This window comes from Podarcis erhardii, assembly GCF_964252035.2.
Source record: "Podarcis erhardii genome assembly, chromosome: 2".
NCBI classification, from domain to species: domain Eukaryota; kingdom Metazoa; phylum Chordata; class Lepidosauria; order Squamata; family Lacertidae; genus Podarcis; species Podarcis erhardii.
In genome coordinates, this window is record NC_138498.1 from 122,001,418 (window position 1) to 122,020,893 (window position 19,476).

At 46.8% G+C, this 19,476-nt stretch overlaps 2 protein-coding genes across 2 annotated transcripts in view; both read left to right on the forward strand.

The window, feature by feature from the left end:
• LOC309336492 (alpha-2-macroglobulin-like) overlaps positions 1–18,706 on the forward strand; it is a 65,095-nt gene extending 46,389 nt beyond the window's left edge. The window contains exons 26-36 of the mRNA XM_081852286.1: positions 3,879–4,035; positions 5,442–5,516; positions 7,896–8,061; positions 8,490–8,722; positions 9,654–9,872; positions 11,261–11,388; positions 12,110–12,200; positions 16,261–16,329; positions 16,479–16,581; positions 17,943–17,984; positions 18,409–18,706. Of these exons, the coding sequence (XP_081708412.1) occupies positions 3,879–4,035; positions 5,442–5,516; positions 7,896–8,061; positions 8,490–8,722; positions 9,654–9,872; positions 11,261–11,388; positions 12,110–12,200; positions 16,261–16,329; positions 16,479–16,581; positions 17,943–17,984; positions 18,409–18,434 (1,309 nt within the window). The 3' untranslated portion in view covers positions 18,435–18,706. The remainder of the gene's footprint in view (positions 1–3,878; positions 4,036–5,441; positions 5,517–7,895; positions 8,062–8,489; positions 8,723–9,653; positions 9,873–11,260; positions 11,389–12,109; positions 12,201–16,260; positions 16,330–16,478; positions 16,582–17,942; positions 17,985–18,408) is intronic.
• Positions 1–19,476, forward strand: part of LOC309335224 (vomeronasal type-2 receptor 26-like) — a gene marked incomplete at its 5' end in the record, with an annotated part of 182,495 nt that overhangs the window by 92,606 nt on the left and 70,413 nt on the right. The window lies entirely within an intron of this gene.

Genomic DNA, 19,476 nt, shown 5'->3' on the forward strand with positions numbered 1-19,476 from the left:
TCTCCACCCCCATCGTTCTGCCCGGACACTGAGGTCCAGCGCCGAGGGCCTTCTGGCGGTTCCCTCATTACGAGAAGCAAAGCTACAGGGAACCAGGCAGAGGGCCTTCTCGGTAGTGGCACCCGCCTTGTGGAACGCCCTCCCATCAGATGTCAAAGCGATAAATAACTACCTGACATTCAGAAGACATCTTAAGGCAGCCCTGTTCAGGGAAGTTTTTATTCTGTGATATTTTGGGGATTTCTGGTTTTTATGGAAGCCGTCCAGAGTGGCTGGGGAAACCCAGCCAGATGGGCGGGGTACAAATAATAAATTATTATTATTATTATTATAGTGAGGTAGGAAAGCTGTGGAAGGGGGAATCACATCCGGCAACCTTGGGTTTCAGATAGTACATGGGTAGACAAGTGTAAAAAGCCCTGGACACAAATATTCATGGCCCTCTAGTGGTTCATTTACCAGAGGTAGAGTCAGAACTTGTGTTGCATCCGCTTCATGTTGCATCTTTTTGGGTTACGAACGTGTCAAACCCAGAACTGTTTACTTCCGGGTTTGCTGTGTGCTCACGCGCAGAAGCGGCGCTCTAGTTGTGGACTTTTTGGGGTGCAAACAGCACCCCAGAACAGATCAAGTCTGCAACTTGAGGTACCACTGTAATGTATTTTGAGTTAACTCTGGAAGTGTGCATTCGATTCTGATCAAAGAGCGCAACATACCATATTTTTCGCTCCATAAGACACACCTGTCCATAAGATGCACCTAGTTTTTAGAGGAGGAAAACAAGAAAAAAATATTCTGAACGAAACAGTGGGTGTATGATTTTTGTGGTTCATGCTGTGGCCACAGACATGTGATTTGATGGTGAATTTGGGATGACCCAATGCAAAAATCCTGAGGATCCATGTGGATCTGTGCTTTGTAACCACATTTTTGCGCCATTGTGGCCCCACGCAACAGTGGGTGAGTGATTTTTTTGGTGCAGGCTGTAGCCATGGACATGCTGTGCAATCTGATGGTGAATTTGGGGTCACCCAATGCAAAAATCCTGTGGATCCATGGGCTTTTACCTCCCCCCTCCTAGGCAGCACCCTTTATTGCTAGCCTCCCTTATCTCTCTCTCGATCCCTTACCGATCAGCTGCTTCCTTTCAACACTCCCTTCCCTCTTGTTTGCCTTAGTGTCTTTTCCTTAGCTGGAGCAGTTTTTTGCTCCTCCTTTTCTTCTAATTTCTCTCCTCATTGCTTTAGTCTTCCTGTCTCCTCTCCTTACCAGTTTGCTGTCTTTACCTCCCCGCTCCCAGGCAGCCTCCTTTATTGCTAGCGACTCTTATCTCCCTCCCTGATCGCTTGCTGATCAGCAGCTTTGTTTCAACACCCAATTTCCTCTTTCAAAGCATTATCTGCCTTTCGCCCCTGGGCAATTCAGCTCCAGGGACCACACATTCGCTCCATAAGACGCATAGACATTTCCCCTTACATTTTGTTGGGATTTTTATCTCCCCAGCTGCTCAGCAAGTAGCACTATGGTTGTTTATATCATGTGAGTGTCTGAGAGCGTGAGACAGGAAGTCTCAGTGCTGTTGGAGGATTGTTGGAAGTTAGTTTCACTTCTGATTGTGATGTCTGTTCTGTACTGCTGCTGAGAGAGAGCAGACATGCTGGTGGATTCTCTGTATAAATGGACTGGAAATAAAGTAGTTTATAGCTACTTGTTAAAGGTATCGGGTGGTTGCTCGAGAGCAATCAGGCAAGATGCCTCACTGGTTTGTTCTAAAGCTTTATTATTGGTGCTAAAAACCTTTACAATGCAGAGCGCTTCTATTCCGTGTCTTGCTCATTCACTGGCAGAATCTGAGAGTGGGCGGTCCTTAAATCTTCCCCAGCAGAGCAGTCTCTTGACCCCCAGTCTGCGCCTCCCCTCTCTGCGCGCAAGCCTACTGCGCAAGGAAGGCTTGGGTAACGGGGGACCTCCCTCCTCCCCGCTTTGCTCAGGCAAGGTGTCCTGGCACCGCCTTGCCTCCTCCAAGCCCTGCATCTCCTCCTCACTAGAGGCGTGGCTTCCTTCCTCCACTGAGGAAGTGCTGCTTCCCACGATCTTTGGGGGCTCTCTGTAATCCACCCACCCTTTCCCCTCTTGTCCCCGAGCCGATGGCAGTTCCCTGACACTACTGATTGTCTCTTTCTTCTGCAATGAGATGCCAGAAGATGAGTGTGCTCCTCTCAGGAGGGAAGGGTCACTTATCACTGGTCTCTCTGGACTGAGGAAGATTTACAGCCAGAGGGTGACCACTAGAGAGACACCCCGGTGTCTTGGGAAGCTGGTGGCCTTCCTGTGCCATTTTTTCCAACACTTTTTAGGGAGAAAATGTGTGTCTTGTGGAGCGAAAAATACGGTATACCAGGAGACTTAGTTTGGTCAGGCAGAGCTCCTGAGAAGGGTGACCAAGAGGATAAAGCAAACCAGAAACCAACCCTTATGAGGAACGCTTGAGGAAGTTTGGTATGTTTAGCCTGGAAAAAAGAGACTGAGAGAAGATAGGATAGCCGTCTTCAAATATCTCAAGGGCTGTCACATGGAAGATGGAGCAAGCTCGTTTTATTGTGCTCTGGAGGGTAGGACTCAAACCAAGGGCTTCAAGTCCCAAGAAACACTGACTAAACACTAGGTGAAACTTCGGTAAGAGCTGTTGGGCAGCGGAATAGACTCCCTCTAAATGTGGTGGGCGCTCTTTCATAGGCGGTTTTAAAGCAGAGGTTAGATGGCTACCTGCCAGGGATGCTTTAATTGAGATTGCTGCATTGCAGGCGGTTGAAATAGAGGACCCTCAGGGGTCCCTTCCAATTCTATGCTTCTTGAAAGCGATATGCATCTACATTGGCTCCCAGTATGTTTCTGAGTACAATTCAAAGTGTTGGTGCTGACCTTTAAAGCCCTAAACGGCCTCAGCCCAGTATACCTGAAGGAGTGTCTCCACCCCATCGTTCAGTCCTTGTCAGTGTTTGTAAAAAGCAAACAAAGGAGGAAAAGGTTCTGACCACCCTTTGTCTCCTCAGCCTGGTCCTCGGACCCTTGTCGGCACAAAAAGAGTCCACGAGAATATCCTTGCAGAGTTTTATTTTTAAAAGTCTTTGTGCAAAACACGACTGAATAACTATACACACCAGCACTAACCAACCAAACCAACCCAAACACCAGCCACAGCACAAACTAACATTTCTCACTTATATATACAACTTGGTGCAGACCGCTGAGTCATGCTGACCCAGCTTTATTCTCATTAAGGAAACAGCGACCATTTTAGCCGTGACAGCCCGGACTCTGAGGTTCAGCTCTGAGGGCCTTCTGGCCGTTCCCTCACTGCGAGAAATGAGGTTACAGGGAACCAGGCAGAGGGCCTTCTCGGTGGTGGCACCCGCCCTGTGGAACGCCCTCCCACCAGATGTCAAAGAGAAGAACAACTACCAGACTTTTAAAAGACATCTGAAGGCAGCCCTGTTTAGGAAAGCTTTTAATGTTTAACAGAACACTGTACAGTGGATGCTCGGGTTGCAAATGTGATCTGTGTGGGATGCACGTTCGCAACCCACAGCGTTCGCAACCTGCGTCTGTGTGTCTGCTCACACACGGGTTGCGATTCAGCACATGCGCGATTGCTGAAACCCGGAAGTAACCCGTTCCATTACTTCCTGAAGCATCTGTAACCCGAGGTATGACTGTATTTTAATACTTTGTTGGAAACCGCCCAGAGTGGCTGGGGAAACCCAGACAGATGGGTGGGGTATAAATAATAAATTGCTGTTGTTGTTGTATAATCAAGAACAAAAAAGCATACTGCAGTTTGTTTGCTTTCATCGACTCTGCTCTGGGCTCACTTTCAGGCTGACAGCATTTACACTTGTATCCTTTGCCCGGACCAAGTCCATCATCTTCGTGGAAGAGAAGCACATCAGCGGTGCTCAGGCCTTTCTGGCTTCCAGGCAGAAAGAGAACGGCTGCTTCCATAGCACCGGGACCCTCCTCAACAACGCCCTGAAGGTACAGAGGGTTGGAGGGAGACTCTATGGTGAAACATCATATTGCAAAATCATAATGCAAAACTTCTCAGCTTGTTTGGGTTAGCCTATGGGACTTGGGGTTAAGTTGGAGAAACTTGTTCTGTTTTGCTGAGTTTTACTTCCATTTTTGGTCCTGAGCCTTCAGGGTGGGGATTGCTCTAGATACTGCTGGAGCGACAATCTTGCAATTTAGCATTCCAACAGTTCTGGTGCAGCTTAGCTGCTGCCACAGCAAATAATAATAATAATAATAATAATAATAATAATAATAATAATATCAGTGCCCAGTGCAATACACTGTGCCTTCTGATGAAAGTGGGCTATTCCTCCTTTCCCCTTCTTCTTCTCACAAGCGTATCTTTTAAAAAGCCTTTCTCAGTATCAACCACCTGTGGCCCTGAGATTTGCAGTTGAGGCCTTCAATTACCAGGAGGTGTTCAGAGGGTGCTGACCCATGGCAGGGCCTTTTCAGTGGTGGTACCCTGTTTATGGAATTTATTTCATAAAGTGTATATACTGCTTGCTGTTGCTGGGAACCGTCTTGTCTTGGGAGGCAATGGAAGAATGTGACTTCACAATGGGGTGAAGTCAAAATGCTGGATTGTAAGAAAGAAAGAAAAAACATTTCAAAGTGGTTTACAAAAAGAATGGTTTGTGCCTTCCTTCCTCTTTACTGAGTTTCATGAGCGGTTGGAAAATATCCCTGTTTATTCTTGCATTTGATGGCTGAATGACACTGTTCCTGGCAACTCTCTTTCTTTCTTTCTTTCTTTCTTTCTTTCTTTCTTTCTTTCTTTCTTTCTTTCATGTTTTTGCCATACTGGGCTCCTTTAGGAGGAAGGGCAGGATATAAAAATCAGCAATCAATAATGAATAATATTTAGAGAGCAGTAGATTGATCTCGCCGAAGAAATGATGCTTTTGAATTATGGTGCTGGAGGAGACTCTTGAGAGTCCCATGGACTACAAGAAGATCAAACCTCTCCATTCTTAAGGAAATCAGCCCTGAGTGCTCACTGAAAGGACAGATCGTGAAGCTGAGGCTCCAACACTTAGGCCACCTCACGAGAAGAGAAGATTCCCTGGAAAAGACCCTGATGTTGGGAAAGATGGAGGGCACAAGGAGAAGGGGACGACAGAGGACGAGATGGTTGGACAGTGTTCTCGAAGCTACCAGCATGAGTCTGACCAAACTGCAGGAGGCAGTGGAAGACAGGAGTGCCTTGTGTGCTCTGGTCCATGGGGTCACGAAGAGTCGGACACGACTAAACGACTAAACAACGACAACAACAGATTGATCTTGGGGTGGGGGGAGTTCCCTGGAGATGGCAAAGGGCTTTCCTGTACCACATGGGGGCTGAGCAATTCCCATCTTTTTTCTTACAGGGCGGGGTTGATGATGAGGTCACTCTGTCTGCCTATATCACCATCGCCTTGCTGGAGATTCCTCTGCCTGTCACTGTAAGTACCCATCTTTCCCCTTCTGCAAGACATCAGGGACAACCATTCAGGATGGGTAGAGGGTATTATAGCCTGAGATAACTTCCCATGAAGCTAAACACTCTAGCAAAGAACCAATAACCAATCAAGCTCTTATTGGGCCAAAGTCTTTTTTATTATTATTATTTTTTAAATAATATTTTATCAAGTTTTAACAGTAAAAAGGTTATAAGACAGTAGATAGAAGAAAAAACACAAGAAAAATACAAAAACACAAAAATACATGAGTACAAAAATACAAACATTTAACAAAGAAAAAAACAAAAAACAAAAAAACAAAAATCCCTCTTTTTTAATTTCTCATCTTTGATTAACTTATTTTCCTGACTTCCTCACGCCTCCCTTTTTTGTATTCCATTTAAAGGTTGGTTCAGCAAATTCATATCCTGTTAGTTTGTCCTTAATTATTTTCCCTCACATATTATAGCTTCAAGTTTTCATCTAATGTCAATCCATTCTTACATATTCTTATTTTGCCTTATTACTAGAACCCCTTCATTTCATTTCAATGTCATCAACATTCAAAAATTTTACAATGTTTCTGTAAATAGATTTTAAATTTCTTCCAATCTTCTTCCACCGTCTCTTCTCCCTGGTCTCGGATTCTGCCAGTCATTTCCGCCATTTCCATGTAGTCCTTATTGGGCCAAAGTCTTGAATCCATTTAGGCTAATTCAGAAAAGATTTTTCCAAAATAATTAGTTGATGGACTCTGCTTTTAAATGTTACCTTTTTAAAAATAGATAGATAGATAGATAGATAGATAGATAGATAGATAGATGTAGATGTTGCTGTTAACCTATTTGGGATTTTAAAAAACAATATATTGTCATACCTTGGATCCTGAATGCCGTGCGACTTGAACATTTTGGCTACCGATCGCCGCAAACCTGGAAGTGAGTGTTCCGGTTTGTGTCCAGCGTGGCTTCCGAGGCTTCTGGTTGTGTGCAGGAAGCTCCTGCAGCTAATCAGAAGCTGCGCCTTGGTTGTCCAACGTTTTCAGAAGTCAAATGGAGTTCCAGAATCGGATTCCGTTCGACAACCAAGGTACAACTATATATATTTAAAACCAAACAGGATGCTGGGCAAGATGGGCTCTGCCCTGGCCCAGCATGCTCTTACGAGCCCTTTTGAGGGGGATGTTACTGAAACTGAGCCCAATTCCCTGTTCGAGCTCCTTGGCGTGCTGAGAGTACAGTATATATGGCTTGTGAATTTGGCCAGAAAAGTAGATTTCCCCCAGTTCCAGTCATACACAGAGAGATGCTTCTAGAGGAGTGTCTCCACCCCCATCGTTCTGCCCGGACACTGAGGTCCAGCTCCGAGGGCCTTCTGGCGGTTCCCTCCCTGTGAGAAGCAAAGTTACAGGCAACCAGGCAGAGGGCCTTCTCAGCAGTGGTGCCTGCCCTGTGGAATGCCCTCCCATCAGATGTCAAGGAGATAAACAACACTCTGACTTTTAGAAGACATCAGAAGACAGCACTGTTTAGGGAAGTTTTTAATGCTTGATGTTTTATCGTGTTTTTAATACAGTGGTGCCCCGCAAGACGAATGCCTCGCAAGATGAAAAACCCGCTAGACGAAAGGGTTTTCCATTTTTTGAGGCGCTTCGCAAGACGAATTTCTCTATGGGCTTGCTTTGCAAGACGAAAACGTCTTGCGAGTTGCAATTTTTTTCGCTCCCCCCCTTTTTCTAAGCCGCTAATAGCCGCTTAGCCGCTAATAGCGCTAAGCCGCTAAGCCGCTAATAGCTGTGCTTCGCAAGACAAAAAAACTGTAAGACAAAGAGACTCGCGGAACGGATTCTTTTCGTCAGATGGGTGGGGTATAAATAATAAATGATGATGATGATGATGATGATGATGAAAGTAATAAAGTGGCTTATTATACACACCTTGGGTAGAAAAGGTTTCCAGTTCTAACCTAACTAATGCAGAGAAGACAAAGACAGCCATGCTTTCTAACTGGGAACATAGATCCCTCTCACCTTTAGGTCCAAAGAGAAGTGAGATGAGGAGGAGGAAGCTGCAAACAGGATGCAACTTAAAACATTTCAGTATAAACATCAAAGCGTCAGGGAGGTCAGCAGAGAGGTTGAAGTTATAGGGATAGTCTGGGAATCTGGAGGTCTCGTTTCTTTTACCCCACACAAACCCATCTCAATGAACTGAGTTGCACCCAAACTTCCAGTGGTTGTGCTGAGACTTTGCTTTCCCCAGCAATATGTGGCCAGAAGGCCTGATCCTGCCACTCAAGCCACCTCCAGTAGCCTCCTGTCAGGAGGTCTCTGGAAATGGCTGCAGTGGCTTGAGAGAAGCTTCTCCTTCCTTCTCTCCCCAGCACTCTGTGGTGCGCAATGCCCTGTTCTGTTTGGAGACGGCGACGCAGGCGAAGGAGATCACCACTTACACCAAAGCCCTGCTGGCCTTCGCCTTTGCCTTGGCGGGGAAAGAGGACAAGAAGCAGGAGATGCTGCGTTTGCTTGATGGGGAAGCTGTGGCAGAAGGTGAGAGGCAACATCTTTGCCTAACAACAACAACAACAACAACAACAACAATAATAATATATTATTTATACCCCGCCCATCTGGCTGGGCCTCCCCAGCCACTCTGGGCGGCTTCCAAAAAAATATTAAAATACTGTAATACATCAAACATTAAAAGCTTCCCTAAACAGGGCTGCCTTCAGATGTCTTCTAAAAGTCTGGTAGTTGTTCTTCTCTTTGACATCTGGTGGGAGGGCGTTCCACAGGGAGGGCGCCACTACCGAGAAGGCCCTCTGCCTGGTTATCTGAAGGAGTGCAGCCTTATATAAGTTTGATACCTGTTTTAGAAAATGCTTTTGGAGCCACTGGTAAGCCTCATTTATTAAAATGCCTGTAGTGGTGCCAGGATTGTTTGACTCGCATGCTAATTCACCTCTCCCTTTTTGAAGCTGATGGCTCTCTTCACTGGCAGCGGCCTGGAAAGCAAGATGTTGACGCTGACCTTCCATTCCATCGCTTGCCCCGTGCACCTTCCGCAGAGGTGGAGATGACAGCCTACGTCCTCCTAGCGTACCTGACCAAGCAGCCGGGGCCATCGCAGGAAGAGCAGGCGAAATGTGCCCGCATTGTCAAGTGGCTGGTCAAGCAACAGAACCCCACTGGCGGATTCTCTTCTACTCAGGTAAAGTTCCTCCCTCCTTTCCGGGGACCCAGGAGTGGAGGATGTTGGAAGGGACACAATCAGGCTGTTTTGGTTCATTAGATTCAAGGAGTCCCATCAGGGCAAAAACTCCTCGGAAAGACGTAGGCCTAGAGAAAAATAAAGGTCAGAGAAAGTTGAAAATGTTGCTGAAGTTTAGGTTCCTTGGCTCTAGATACAAGCTACTCAGACTCCATATTCTCACCATAATTCCCCATCTTACCGTAGTCACATGTTAATTTATCATTAATAGCTATATCCCATGAGGGACGCGGGTGGCGCTGTGGGTTAAACCACAGAGCCTAGGACTTGCCAATCAGAAGGTCGGCAGTTCGAATCCCCACGGTGGGATGAGCTCCCATTGCTCAGTCCCGGCTCCTGCCTACCTAGCAGTTCAAAAGCATGTCAAAGTGCAAGTAGATAAATAGGTACCACTCCGGCGTGAAGGTAAACGGTGTTTCCATCCACTGCTCTGGTTGGCCAGAAGTGGCTTAGTCAGGCTGGCCACATGACCCGGAAGCTGTACACCGGCTCCCTCAGCCAATAAAGCGAGATGAGCGCCGCAACCCCAGAGTCGGTCATGACTGGACCTATTGGTCAGCGGTCCCTTTACCCTTTACCTTTAGCTATTTCCCACACCTCTTTATACCATTCTTCCATTTTATATTCTGCTTGCCCCTTCCACTTCCTAGCTATCACAATGCGTGTAGCTGTCAATAAATTGGTGAGCAAGTCCTTGGATGTTTTTTTTAAGGAAAGGGAGTTTAACCATGCTGTACTGTTTATATAAGTACAGCTGGAGAATGTTGAATCGGCCAATATCTTGGACCAGGAAGCCCTTCAAAGGGAGGGCTGTCCTCTTCCAGAGAAGGACATATGGCTCACACGCCCCTCCCCGTGGTCTCTGTTGCAGGACACTGTGGTGGCGCTCCAGGCCCTCTCTCTGTATGGGGCTTTAACCTATTCCAGAAGTAGCACAGGCACAGACTTGTCTGTGCACTCTGGAGCGAATGCCCTGGGAACTTTCCATGTGGACAACACCAACCGCCTGCTTCTCCAGTGCCGATCTCTGCCCCAAGTGCCAGGAGACTACAATGTTGAAGCGACAGGAGATCGCTGTGTCTATATCCAGGTGGGTAAGTGCCCAGGAAGGGTACCTGGGAGAGACAAAACGTGTGATGGTGTCAGGCTTCGAGGAATCAGCTTCCTTCCCTGTGGCTGTAAATAAGATCAGACGAAAGGAACGTCTTACCAGTTAGATTCTTTAATAATCACAGTGAGAGACAAACATTGTGTCTCGATAGAATGGTGGTGCTCCCAATTAAGGCTCACTCCCCCCCTCCGTCCCAATTAATCTATGTCACTCCTACCTCTTGTAATCTGAGCTTATACCCTCTGTGCTTTCTGTTCTGAGACTGTCTGAGCTGTTCTCGACCTTGGGGAGGGTGGTGGAGGAATGCTGTCCAACAACTGTGAATCTGTTGGCCCTCTCCCCCCCTGGTGTTTCTTCTTCTTCTAGCTGTTCCCCATTCAGTATTTCTCAGCTTCTGCCTTCCGAACTGTGCCCCTCTGCAAACCACTGTTCCAAATCTACGTTGTCCTCCTATTCCTGGGAAGATTCAGGATCAGGGCGAGGGGGTGGCTCCCACCATTCCTCCTCAGTGCAGCCCACCACAGCACTGTCACTGATAGATGGTTTCCAAGCCAGCATGTAGTCCCAATTCATACGAGGGGAGAGAGTTCCTGGCTAAAGCAGAGCGTACCCTCTCTGCTTAGCTCACCCTCCTACTTTTTTTTTTTTAAATCATTTTTATTGATTTTCCAATAAAAAACATCCAATTAATATATCCAATCATAATAACTCCAATTAAAATAAAAAACTAAAATAAAAAAGACCAAATTATAGTCCAGATTATAATTATTAATTTTTCGGAGTTCCCTACGGTCTGGATCTCTGAAGCATATCTCCAAATCTCAGTCCTACCTCTCCTTGTTGTTTCCATATTTTCCACATCTCGATTTTGACGCTTTATAATTCTCTGTCCCTGAGTCCAGGATTCTCGATCATGTCAAACATCATATACTTTCATCCCTCAAATACAGCCTTATTAGTATATATTTTTCCAACTGTCTTTTTATCAGCGCAGCTTCCTCTGGCTCCATTCCAATCCGTGATGTTGTCCAAATCTGTTAGCAATTCTGGCGCAGCAATTCCCAATCATTTGCTCACCCTTCTACTTTTGGGAACTTTCTGCCACCAGATCATAGAATTGTAGAGTTGCAAGAGATCCCAAGGGTTCTCTGGTCCAACCCTCTGCAATGCAGGAATCTCAACTAAAGCACCTTCAGCATTTAGCCGAGTTTCCTGCATTGCAGGGGTTGAATTAGATGACCCTTGCGGTCCCTTCCCACTCTACAATTCTATGATCCATGACAGATGACCACCCAACTGTTTAAAAACCTCCAGGGTGTCCTGCTGCCAGAAACGTCTCACATACATGAGTGCTGTTTCCCTTCCAGACCACCTTGAAGTATAACGTGCATCCGCGCCCAGAGGACTCGCCTTTCAAGCTGGACGTGTACACAGTCCCTGAGTCTTGTGTTGGACCCAAAGCTCACAAAACGTTTGACGTTGCTGTAAATGTCAGGTAATCCCTTCACAAAGCCCAGGCTGGTTAGCTAGCTGTATCTGTCAAGGAGCACAGCATCTCTGGTCCTTGGTTCGGTTGATACTTTGCTCTGTTTCTTGAACTGTCTTGCAAATTGTTTGATAATCGAGTTGTGTTGTTGTACTATGTTCTGGGGTAGCTAGTGGAGTCCTAGCCATTACACAAGGCCAGTTATTCATAAGGATGAAGCGTAGTTAAAAAATATCCTTAATAATAAACCAGCCATTTGGAACAGGCTCCATCTAAGCCCCTACAAACACTGTGGGGCAAACCATGGTGGAAATCTATAGATCTATATCTGTACAGTATATATGCTGTTTGATCATAACTCCCCCCCCCAAATGAAATCTCAAAGCCATTTACAAAAATGATAAAATTATCAATTAGAGGGAAAGAATGCAACCTGCGTCCGTGAGTCTGCGCATGCGAGGGTCGGGATTCACTGCTTCTGTGCATGCACGTGACGTCATTTTGCACGTCTGCGCATGCGCAAGAGGTGAAACCCAGAAGTAACCCATTCCGTTACTTCCGGGTCGCCTTGGGATGCAACCTGAAAACGCGCAACCTGAAGCAAACATAACATGAGGTATGACAGTATTATAAGCCAAATTGGGTGGCTGTGGGAGGTCTGGTGGTCAGGGATGCCAAGCATTGGAGTTCTGGTGTGAGAATTCTTTCCTTTCCCTCTTTGATTTCTCAGTTACATTGGCAAGTGGCCGACCTCTAACATGGTGATCCTTGATGTGAAGATGCTGTCAGGATTCATCCCGGTAAAATCATCTGTAAGACAGGTAATGGCTGTTTGTGTGGCAGTGCCCCCCACCCCCACCACCAACACTCCCTTGGCTATGTTGTTGTTGGCACCCTTCTAACTTGAGAGAGAATGCAGTGCGCCTCCGAGGATCAAGTCAAACAGTTGCATTAGCACAGGGGTCCCCAAACTAAGGTCCCCGGGCTGGATAAGGCCCGAGAGACTCGTTTATCCAGCCTGCAGCGACCCCTGCCGCCCGCTGCCACCACCCGCTCTTACCTGCGCTGCACTGCGCTGCTGCCCACTTCCGGGTCAGAGGAGCACCGGAAATAGCTTGTGCGCATGCGCAAGCATTATTTGCACATGCACAAGCGTTATTTGTGGTCCACATCCGGGTCGAAGGAGGCTGGTGCACATGTGCACAAGCTATTTCCGGTGCTCCTCCAACCCGGAAGTGCGCCAGAAATAGCGTGTGTGCAAGCGTATGGGCACGTGCTCCCCCGCCCTCCGGCCTGCTACGCGATCGGCACTGGAGACACCGGCCTGAGGCGCGGTAAGTTTGCTGATCCCTGCATTAGCAGCACCAAAGTGATCTTACTGAGGCGCAAGCCTGGGCAGTGAGTATAGAGCTCCTGGGCTGCCCAGAAGACAAGAACCTCCCTTGGCCTCGCTGATGTGGTTCAGTGGAAAGCAGAGCAATACATTTGGCACCAGCTTGGCCGCAGGAGTTGACTAAAGGGAATTTAATCTTAATTATTTACAATTTTTGTTTAACCCGCAAGAAAGAAGGGCCTTTTCGCTGGCTAGGTTCAATTCTAATCCTAACCTCCTTTGGGGTAGGTTTGTGGGTTTGGCAGAAGGAGATAGGATCTGCCCATGCGATGCCCACCTGGTGGAAACTCTAGCTCACATGGCCTTAACTGTAAAATGTATGATGACCATTTCTAGACCATCTATATATTCCAACATGGAAACCAGCGACGGAGGTCATGCGCTTCTTATTACAGGGGAGAGAGCAGGAGCTCACCAAGACAGTAGCTAAGTTCCTCTATCTTAAGGCAGCCCTGTTCAGGGATGTTTTTAATATGTAATGCTGTATTGTTTTTAATACTGATTGGGAGCCGCCCAGAGTGGCTGGGGAAACTCAGCCAGATGGGCGGGGTATAAATAATAAATTATTATTATTATTATTATTATTATTTGATTTTTTGTCACCAAAGTATGCTACAGGATCCTGCCCTTAGAATCATAGAATAGAATCATAGAATCATAGAGTTGGAAGAGACCACAAGGGCCATTGAGTCCAACCCCCTGCCAAGCAGGAAACACCATCAGAGCACTCCTGACATATGGTTGTCAAGCCTCTGCTTAAAGACCTCCAAAGAAGGAGACTCCACCACACTCCTGGGCAGCAAATTCCACTGTCGAACAGCTCTTACTGTCAGGAAGCTCTTCCGAATGTTTAGGTGGAATCTTCTTTCTTGTAGTTTGGAACCATTGCTCCGTGTCCGCTTCTCTGGAGCAGCAGAAAACAAACTTTCTCCCTCCTCTATGTGACATCCTTTGATATATTTGAACATGGCTATCATATCACCCCTTAACCTCCTCTTCTCCAGGCTAAACATGCCCAGCTCCCTTAGCCGTTCCCTTGCTGGAAACCCTCAGAGATGAGGTGGATTGCTTGCCCCTTCTGCCCTTTGGCGGGTGACTGTGCCGTTGGGGTGGTGACGAGATTGCACTGGCTTATCTATTCTGAATGTATTCTGAATGTTCTTATGTGATGCCAGTAAAGGGTACTTGGGTTGCCTGAAGGAGGTGTACTGTTCACTGCCCTCGCAGTGGCCAACCAGATGTCTGTGGGAAATCTGCAAGCAGGACCCAACCACAAGAACACCCTCCTCTGATGTAGCTTCCAGCAACTGGTATTCAGAAACATTTTGCCCAAAGCCATGGACACAAAGCATAGCCGTCCTGGCTGGAAGCACTAACAGTAATCCTTGCACTGACAGGCACCTGATTTCTTTCTTCTTTGGTGATCACTTGTAGCCGAGTAAGATTGTCTTCCATAAACACGGTTTTAAAAGTGAGTCCGTAAGTGACTGTGGAGGCCAATTCTGGATCCACACGTCCTTCCACAGTGGGGACATAGGTTTCTGAACAGGAATTGATTATGGTGGGGGTTTGCTAAACATGCCTTCCTCTTAACACGTTTCTTCCCTTCGTCCTGACTTCGAGCGTCTTCAAAACCTATGATACCTTTGGTAAAGGCTGTTCTCCAACTGGAGCGCTCACAGGCCAGTGTTTCCCAGTTGTCAGTGTTTATATGACTTTTTTTAGATTTGCTTTGAGTCTTTGAACCTCTTTTGTTGACCACCAACATTACGCTTTCCATTTTTAAGTTCAGAATAGAGTAGTTGCTTTGGAAGATAATAATAATAATAATAATAATAATAATAATAATAATAATAATAATAATAATTTATTATTTGTACCCCGCCCATCTGGCTGGGTTTCCCCAGCCACTCTGGGTGGCTTCCATAGAAACCAAAAATACACTAAAATATCACAGATTAAAAACTACTCTGAACAGGGCTGCCTTAAGATGTCTTCTGAATGTCAGGTAGTTATTTATCGCTTTGACATCTGATGGGAGGGCGTTCCACAGGGCAGGCGCCACTACCGAGAAGGCCCTCTGCCTGGTTCCCTGTAGCTTTGCTTCTCGCAATGAGGGAACCACCAGAAGACCCTCGGCGCTGGACCTCAGCGTCCGGGCAGAACGATGGGGGTGGAGACGCTCCTTCAGGTATACTGGGCCGAGGCCGTTTAGGGCTTTAAAGGTCAACACCAGCACTTTGAATTGTGCTCGGAAACGTACTGGGAGCCAATGTAGGTCTTTCAAGACCGGTGTGATGTGGTCTCGGCGGCCACCCCCAGTCACTAGTCTAGCTGCTGCATTCTAGATTAGTTGTAGTTTCCGAGTCACATTCAAAGGTAGCCCCACGTAGAGCGCATTGCAGTACTCCAAGCGAAGTTGATGTTGAAGAATCATTGCTTCGGCAATGGTGATCTTTGCTTCATCCAGTACACTGGCATTAGTTCACCTGTCTTCCCAAGTGATGTAAACACCTCCTTAAAGACCACATTGCTCTGTTTCGTTATTTATTGATATTTATCAAATGTTTTATTGATGGCCTCTCTGTTTTTACTTATGCATTCCTTTGTATTTTTTGGATTTGAGTGCTGCATTTTGTTGGTGATGTTGATGATATTGGCATGATGATGTTGATGATGTTGGCACCTGTCTTCCCAGGTGATGTGTAAAATTGTTTGGAGACACTGTTGATGGAATCTTTCGAGAAGCTGGAGATTGATTTAGCACTATGTTGAATACAATATTTACACTCCTTGGGGCTTCAGGCAGAAGCAAGGCTGGTGGCTTGTCACAATTACAGTGGTGCCTCGCAAGACGAAATTAATTCATTCCGCAAGTTTTTTCTTCTTGCGAGTTTTCATCTTGCGAAGCACGGTTTCCCATAGGAATGCATTGAAAATCAATTAATGTGTTCCTATGGAGACCGCTTGCCAGGCTGGCGGTGCGGAGAAGGGCTTTTCTCCCCACCGCAAGCCTTCAGGACAGGTACGGGAACAGAGGGGAAGGCGCGCAGCGCTTCTCCTCTGTTCCCGGGGCTTGCGGTGGGAGGAGGGTTTTTCCTCGCCACGCCAACATTCAGAACAGCATTCTGAAAGTTGGCGGTGGGAAGGAAAACCCTCCTCCCACCGCAAGTCTTCAGGACAGCCATCCCAAGGCTGGCGGCGGGAGGAGATCTCTCCGCCCCACCGGCAGCCTTCGGAGGAGGTCCGAGGACAGTGGGGAAGATGCGCTGCGCTTCCCCGCCGTCCTGGAGATTTCCCTATGGGCTTTCGTCTTGCGAAGGAAGCCCGTAGGGAAATTCGTTTTGCGAAGCGCCTCCAAAACGGAAAACCCTTTTGTCTAGCGGGTTTTCCATCTTGCGAGGCGTTCGTCTTGCGGGGCACCACTGTACTCAATAATAATAAATCTCTCTCTTCTCTCTCTCTCTCCCCCCAATCCCCACCTCCAGCTAATGGGTAGAGCACAGGTCAAGCGGACAGAAGTGAGCACCAGCCACGTCCTTTTGTATTTGGAAAAGGTGAGTGGGGAGATGGGAAAGCAAGAAATGCATCCTTTGGGGAACGCCAACAACTAGAACCGTCTGCCTGCCTGATGACACATTCTTGCGAGGTCTTGCTTTGCTGGGTGTGTGGCTTATAACAGCTTATCCAACCGGCTTGCCCACAGGTGGACAATGTGACCCAGAGTCTATCCTTCACAGTGGAGCAGGATGTCCCCGTCCAGCACCTGAAGCCTGCCCTGGTGAAAGTCTACGATTACTATGAAACAGGTAAGAATGGGCTCTGGTACTGCAGAACTGCTCAGTATATAGTAGCATTACAAGCCACCCAAACTCTGAGCAGTGAGAGAGGTACAGGGGTTCCAACCACTTCTCCAGGGTTCAGTTACCTTGGAATGAAGGCCAGCACAGGCTGTGGTTTCTTTAGAATCATAGAATCATAGAAGAGTTGGAAGAGACCACAAGGGCCATCGAGTCCAACCCCCTGCCAAGCAGGAAACACCATCAGAGCACTCCTGACATATGGTTGTCAAGCCTCTGCTTAAAGACCTCCAAAGAAGGAGACTCCACCACACTCCTGGGCAGCAAATTCCACTGTCAAACAGCTCTTACTGTCAGGAAGTTCTTCCTAATGTTTAGGTGGAATCTTCTTTCTTGTAGTTTGGAACCATTGCTCCGTGTCCGCTTCTCTGAAGCAGCAGAAAACAACCTTTCTCCCTCCTCTATGTGACATCCTTTGATATATTTGAACATGGCTATCATATCACCCCTTAACCTCCTCTTCTCCAGGCTAAACATGCCCAGCTCCCTTAGCCGTTCCTCATAAGGCATCGTTTCCAGGCCTTTGACCATTTTGGTTGCCCTCCTCTGGACACGTTCCAGTTTGTCCGTGTCCTTCTTGAACTGTGGTGCCCAGAACTGAATATGTTTAGGATATGTTGTTTTCCTTACACACATATATACAACCTAAGCCTAAGATGGAGGGGCTCACAACATTAATCCCCCCACCCCCCACCCCCCCAAAAAATCCTTCTCCATCACTCATAGCTTGGGATCCAGCACAGAGCAAGCATGTCTCTGTTTCTCCATCTTCCAGCCCAGTTCACAAACACCACATTGGCTACTGTTCTCTTACCTAGGTGAAGTCCATCCAGAGGGCACGATCAGTTAGTTGTATCTCTCACAACCTGCCTCATTTTTTTGGGATGCTGAGGAGGACACTTAAGTGGCCAGCTAAGTCATTGTTTTACCAACAGACTTGTCTGACTAGTTCAGCAATAGAATCCTCTATTAGAGTCTAACTCCCACTGGGTATAGGACCCCAACATTTGGAAAAGACTCAGACTGACCTTCCGAACCCACAACAGTATTGTCGTTAAGGTTCATCTCACGCTTCTTAGTTAGCTCTCAAAAAACCCTGTAAATCCGCCATGTTGTTGTTGTTGTTTCGTCGTTTAGTCGTGTCCGACTCTTCGTGATCCCATGGCCATACAAAAGTAATAGTTGTAAATGTTCTAAAGCCAACCCACCGAAAAAAATCCACTAGACCAAAAATCTGGTGGCAGTTGGCACTGATGCAGGAAGTTGGAGGAACCAGAGTCTTTCCTGACCATCTTTCATTGTATTTCCAGGTGACAGTGCCATTGCAAAGTACAGCTCCCCCTGCAGTACAGGTAAAGTATGAACAGAGATTGCCTCTCACCAACCCTACATGTGAAGCAGATTGAAACCACAAAAGGCCTCTCTAGACCAGCACCCATATTTCTTCTGTGTCCAACCCAGATGCCATTGTGCAGACCCATAGTCAGGACATGATTTAGGGTCCTGCACCAAAGTCTGTAACACTGGCAGCTGCATCAAACAAAACAGCTAGCGGAATGGAGGACTGGACTCCCAATCAGCAGGATGATGGGTCCCCAACCTGGGCTGAAAGAGTTGGGAGAAGGACATGAAAGGGGGACAAACTGTAAATTCTCTGGCTTATGGGGTGGCTGGTCACCATATGGATGTTCTGTCTCTGGCCCCTAAAACATCTTGGGCCATTTCTGGTTGAATGCTTGGCCAAAGGAGATTCTTGTGCTTTTCCTTCCACTGCAGATGACATTAAACAGGGGAATGCGTGAGGAATGAAGCCCATCAGTCCCAGTACACTATGTTGGCATCTTCCTTCCACCATCAGACACGTGGACAGAGCAACCAGGACAGCAATACAGAGAGGGAAGCATTTATCCCAATACAGCCAACAAAAATCTTCTCTGCTTTGCTTGCTTATTCCACCATTTGAATAAGCCCTGTACCGACCTTTTCTCATTTTGAGATCCATTTCTACACCTGCTACTACTTCCCTCTATTGGATCAAAAAGAAAATAAAAGGAATCCATTCATTTCTTTTTAACCTGTCTGGCCTCATATTTTCTTCTGGCCCAAATCCAATACAGAATTAGGGCTTGAGTTACATGTTTAGCAGCAAACTCATGTCTTAAAATGATGCTGAATGGCTGCAAAGTGTGTGTGGGGGGGCATAGAAGGATCTGTCAATTTTGTTTCTCTCAGGTTCTCATTTTTTCAATCCTAAATCCAGTTCTCCAAATTTCTGCAGCAATTCACAAATTTTCTTTTATAAAAAAAATCATCATGAAGGTGTTGGAATGCCAATAAAATAAAGAGGTGCTCTTGAATGAGCTGTCAAGATGGTATGCATCTAAACCAACTTTCCAGGATGCAATCCCTATGGGGTGAAGGGGGGTCATGTCTCTTGAGGAGACAGGGGTCAGCTGAAATTCCCCTGTACCTAGAATGACCCACAGAGTCTCAGTCAACTCCTTTACTGCCTCCAGCTGAATGAAACCAGCTGTCCAGATAACTCCTGCCATCCGAAGGCACAGCTTCTCCAATGTCCCCCATACACAGCAGAATCTCATGACACAGATGCCTTGAAACACAGACTTCCTGACCTAGATGTTCTGATCATTAGTTCCCAAAACTGGGTATTTGTAAGTCCAGATTGCAGAGTGTAGCACAGGAGAGTTTGGGTCTCAGGTTTACAGAATCCAAAATTCCCAAGTCCATTTGACTCCTTCCCACCCCCTGCCCCCACTCCAGTCATATCCACAATCCCATATTCAAGATAGTGGTGCAACTCTTCTTCTCCATGAAAGGGGTTGC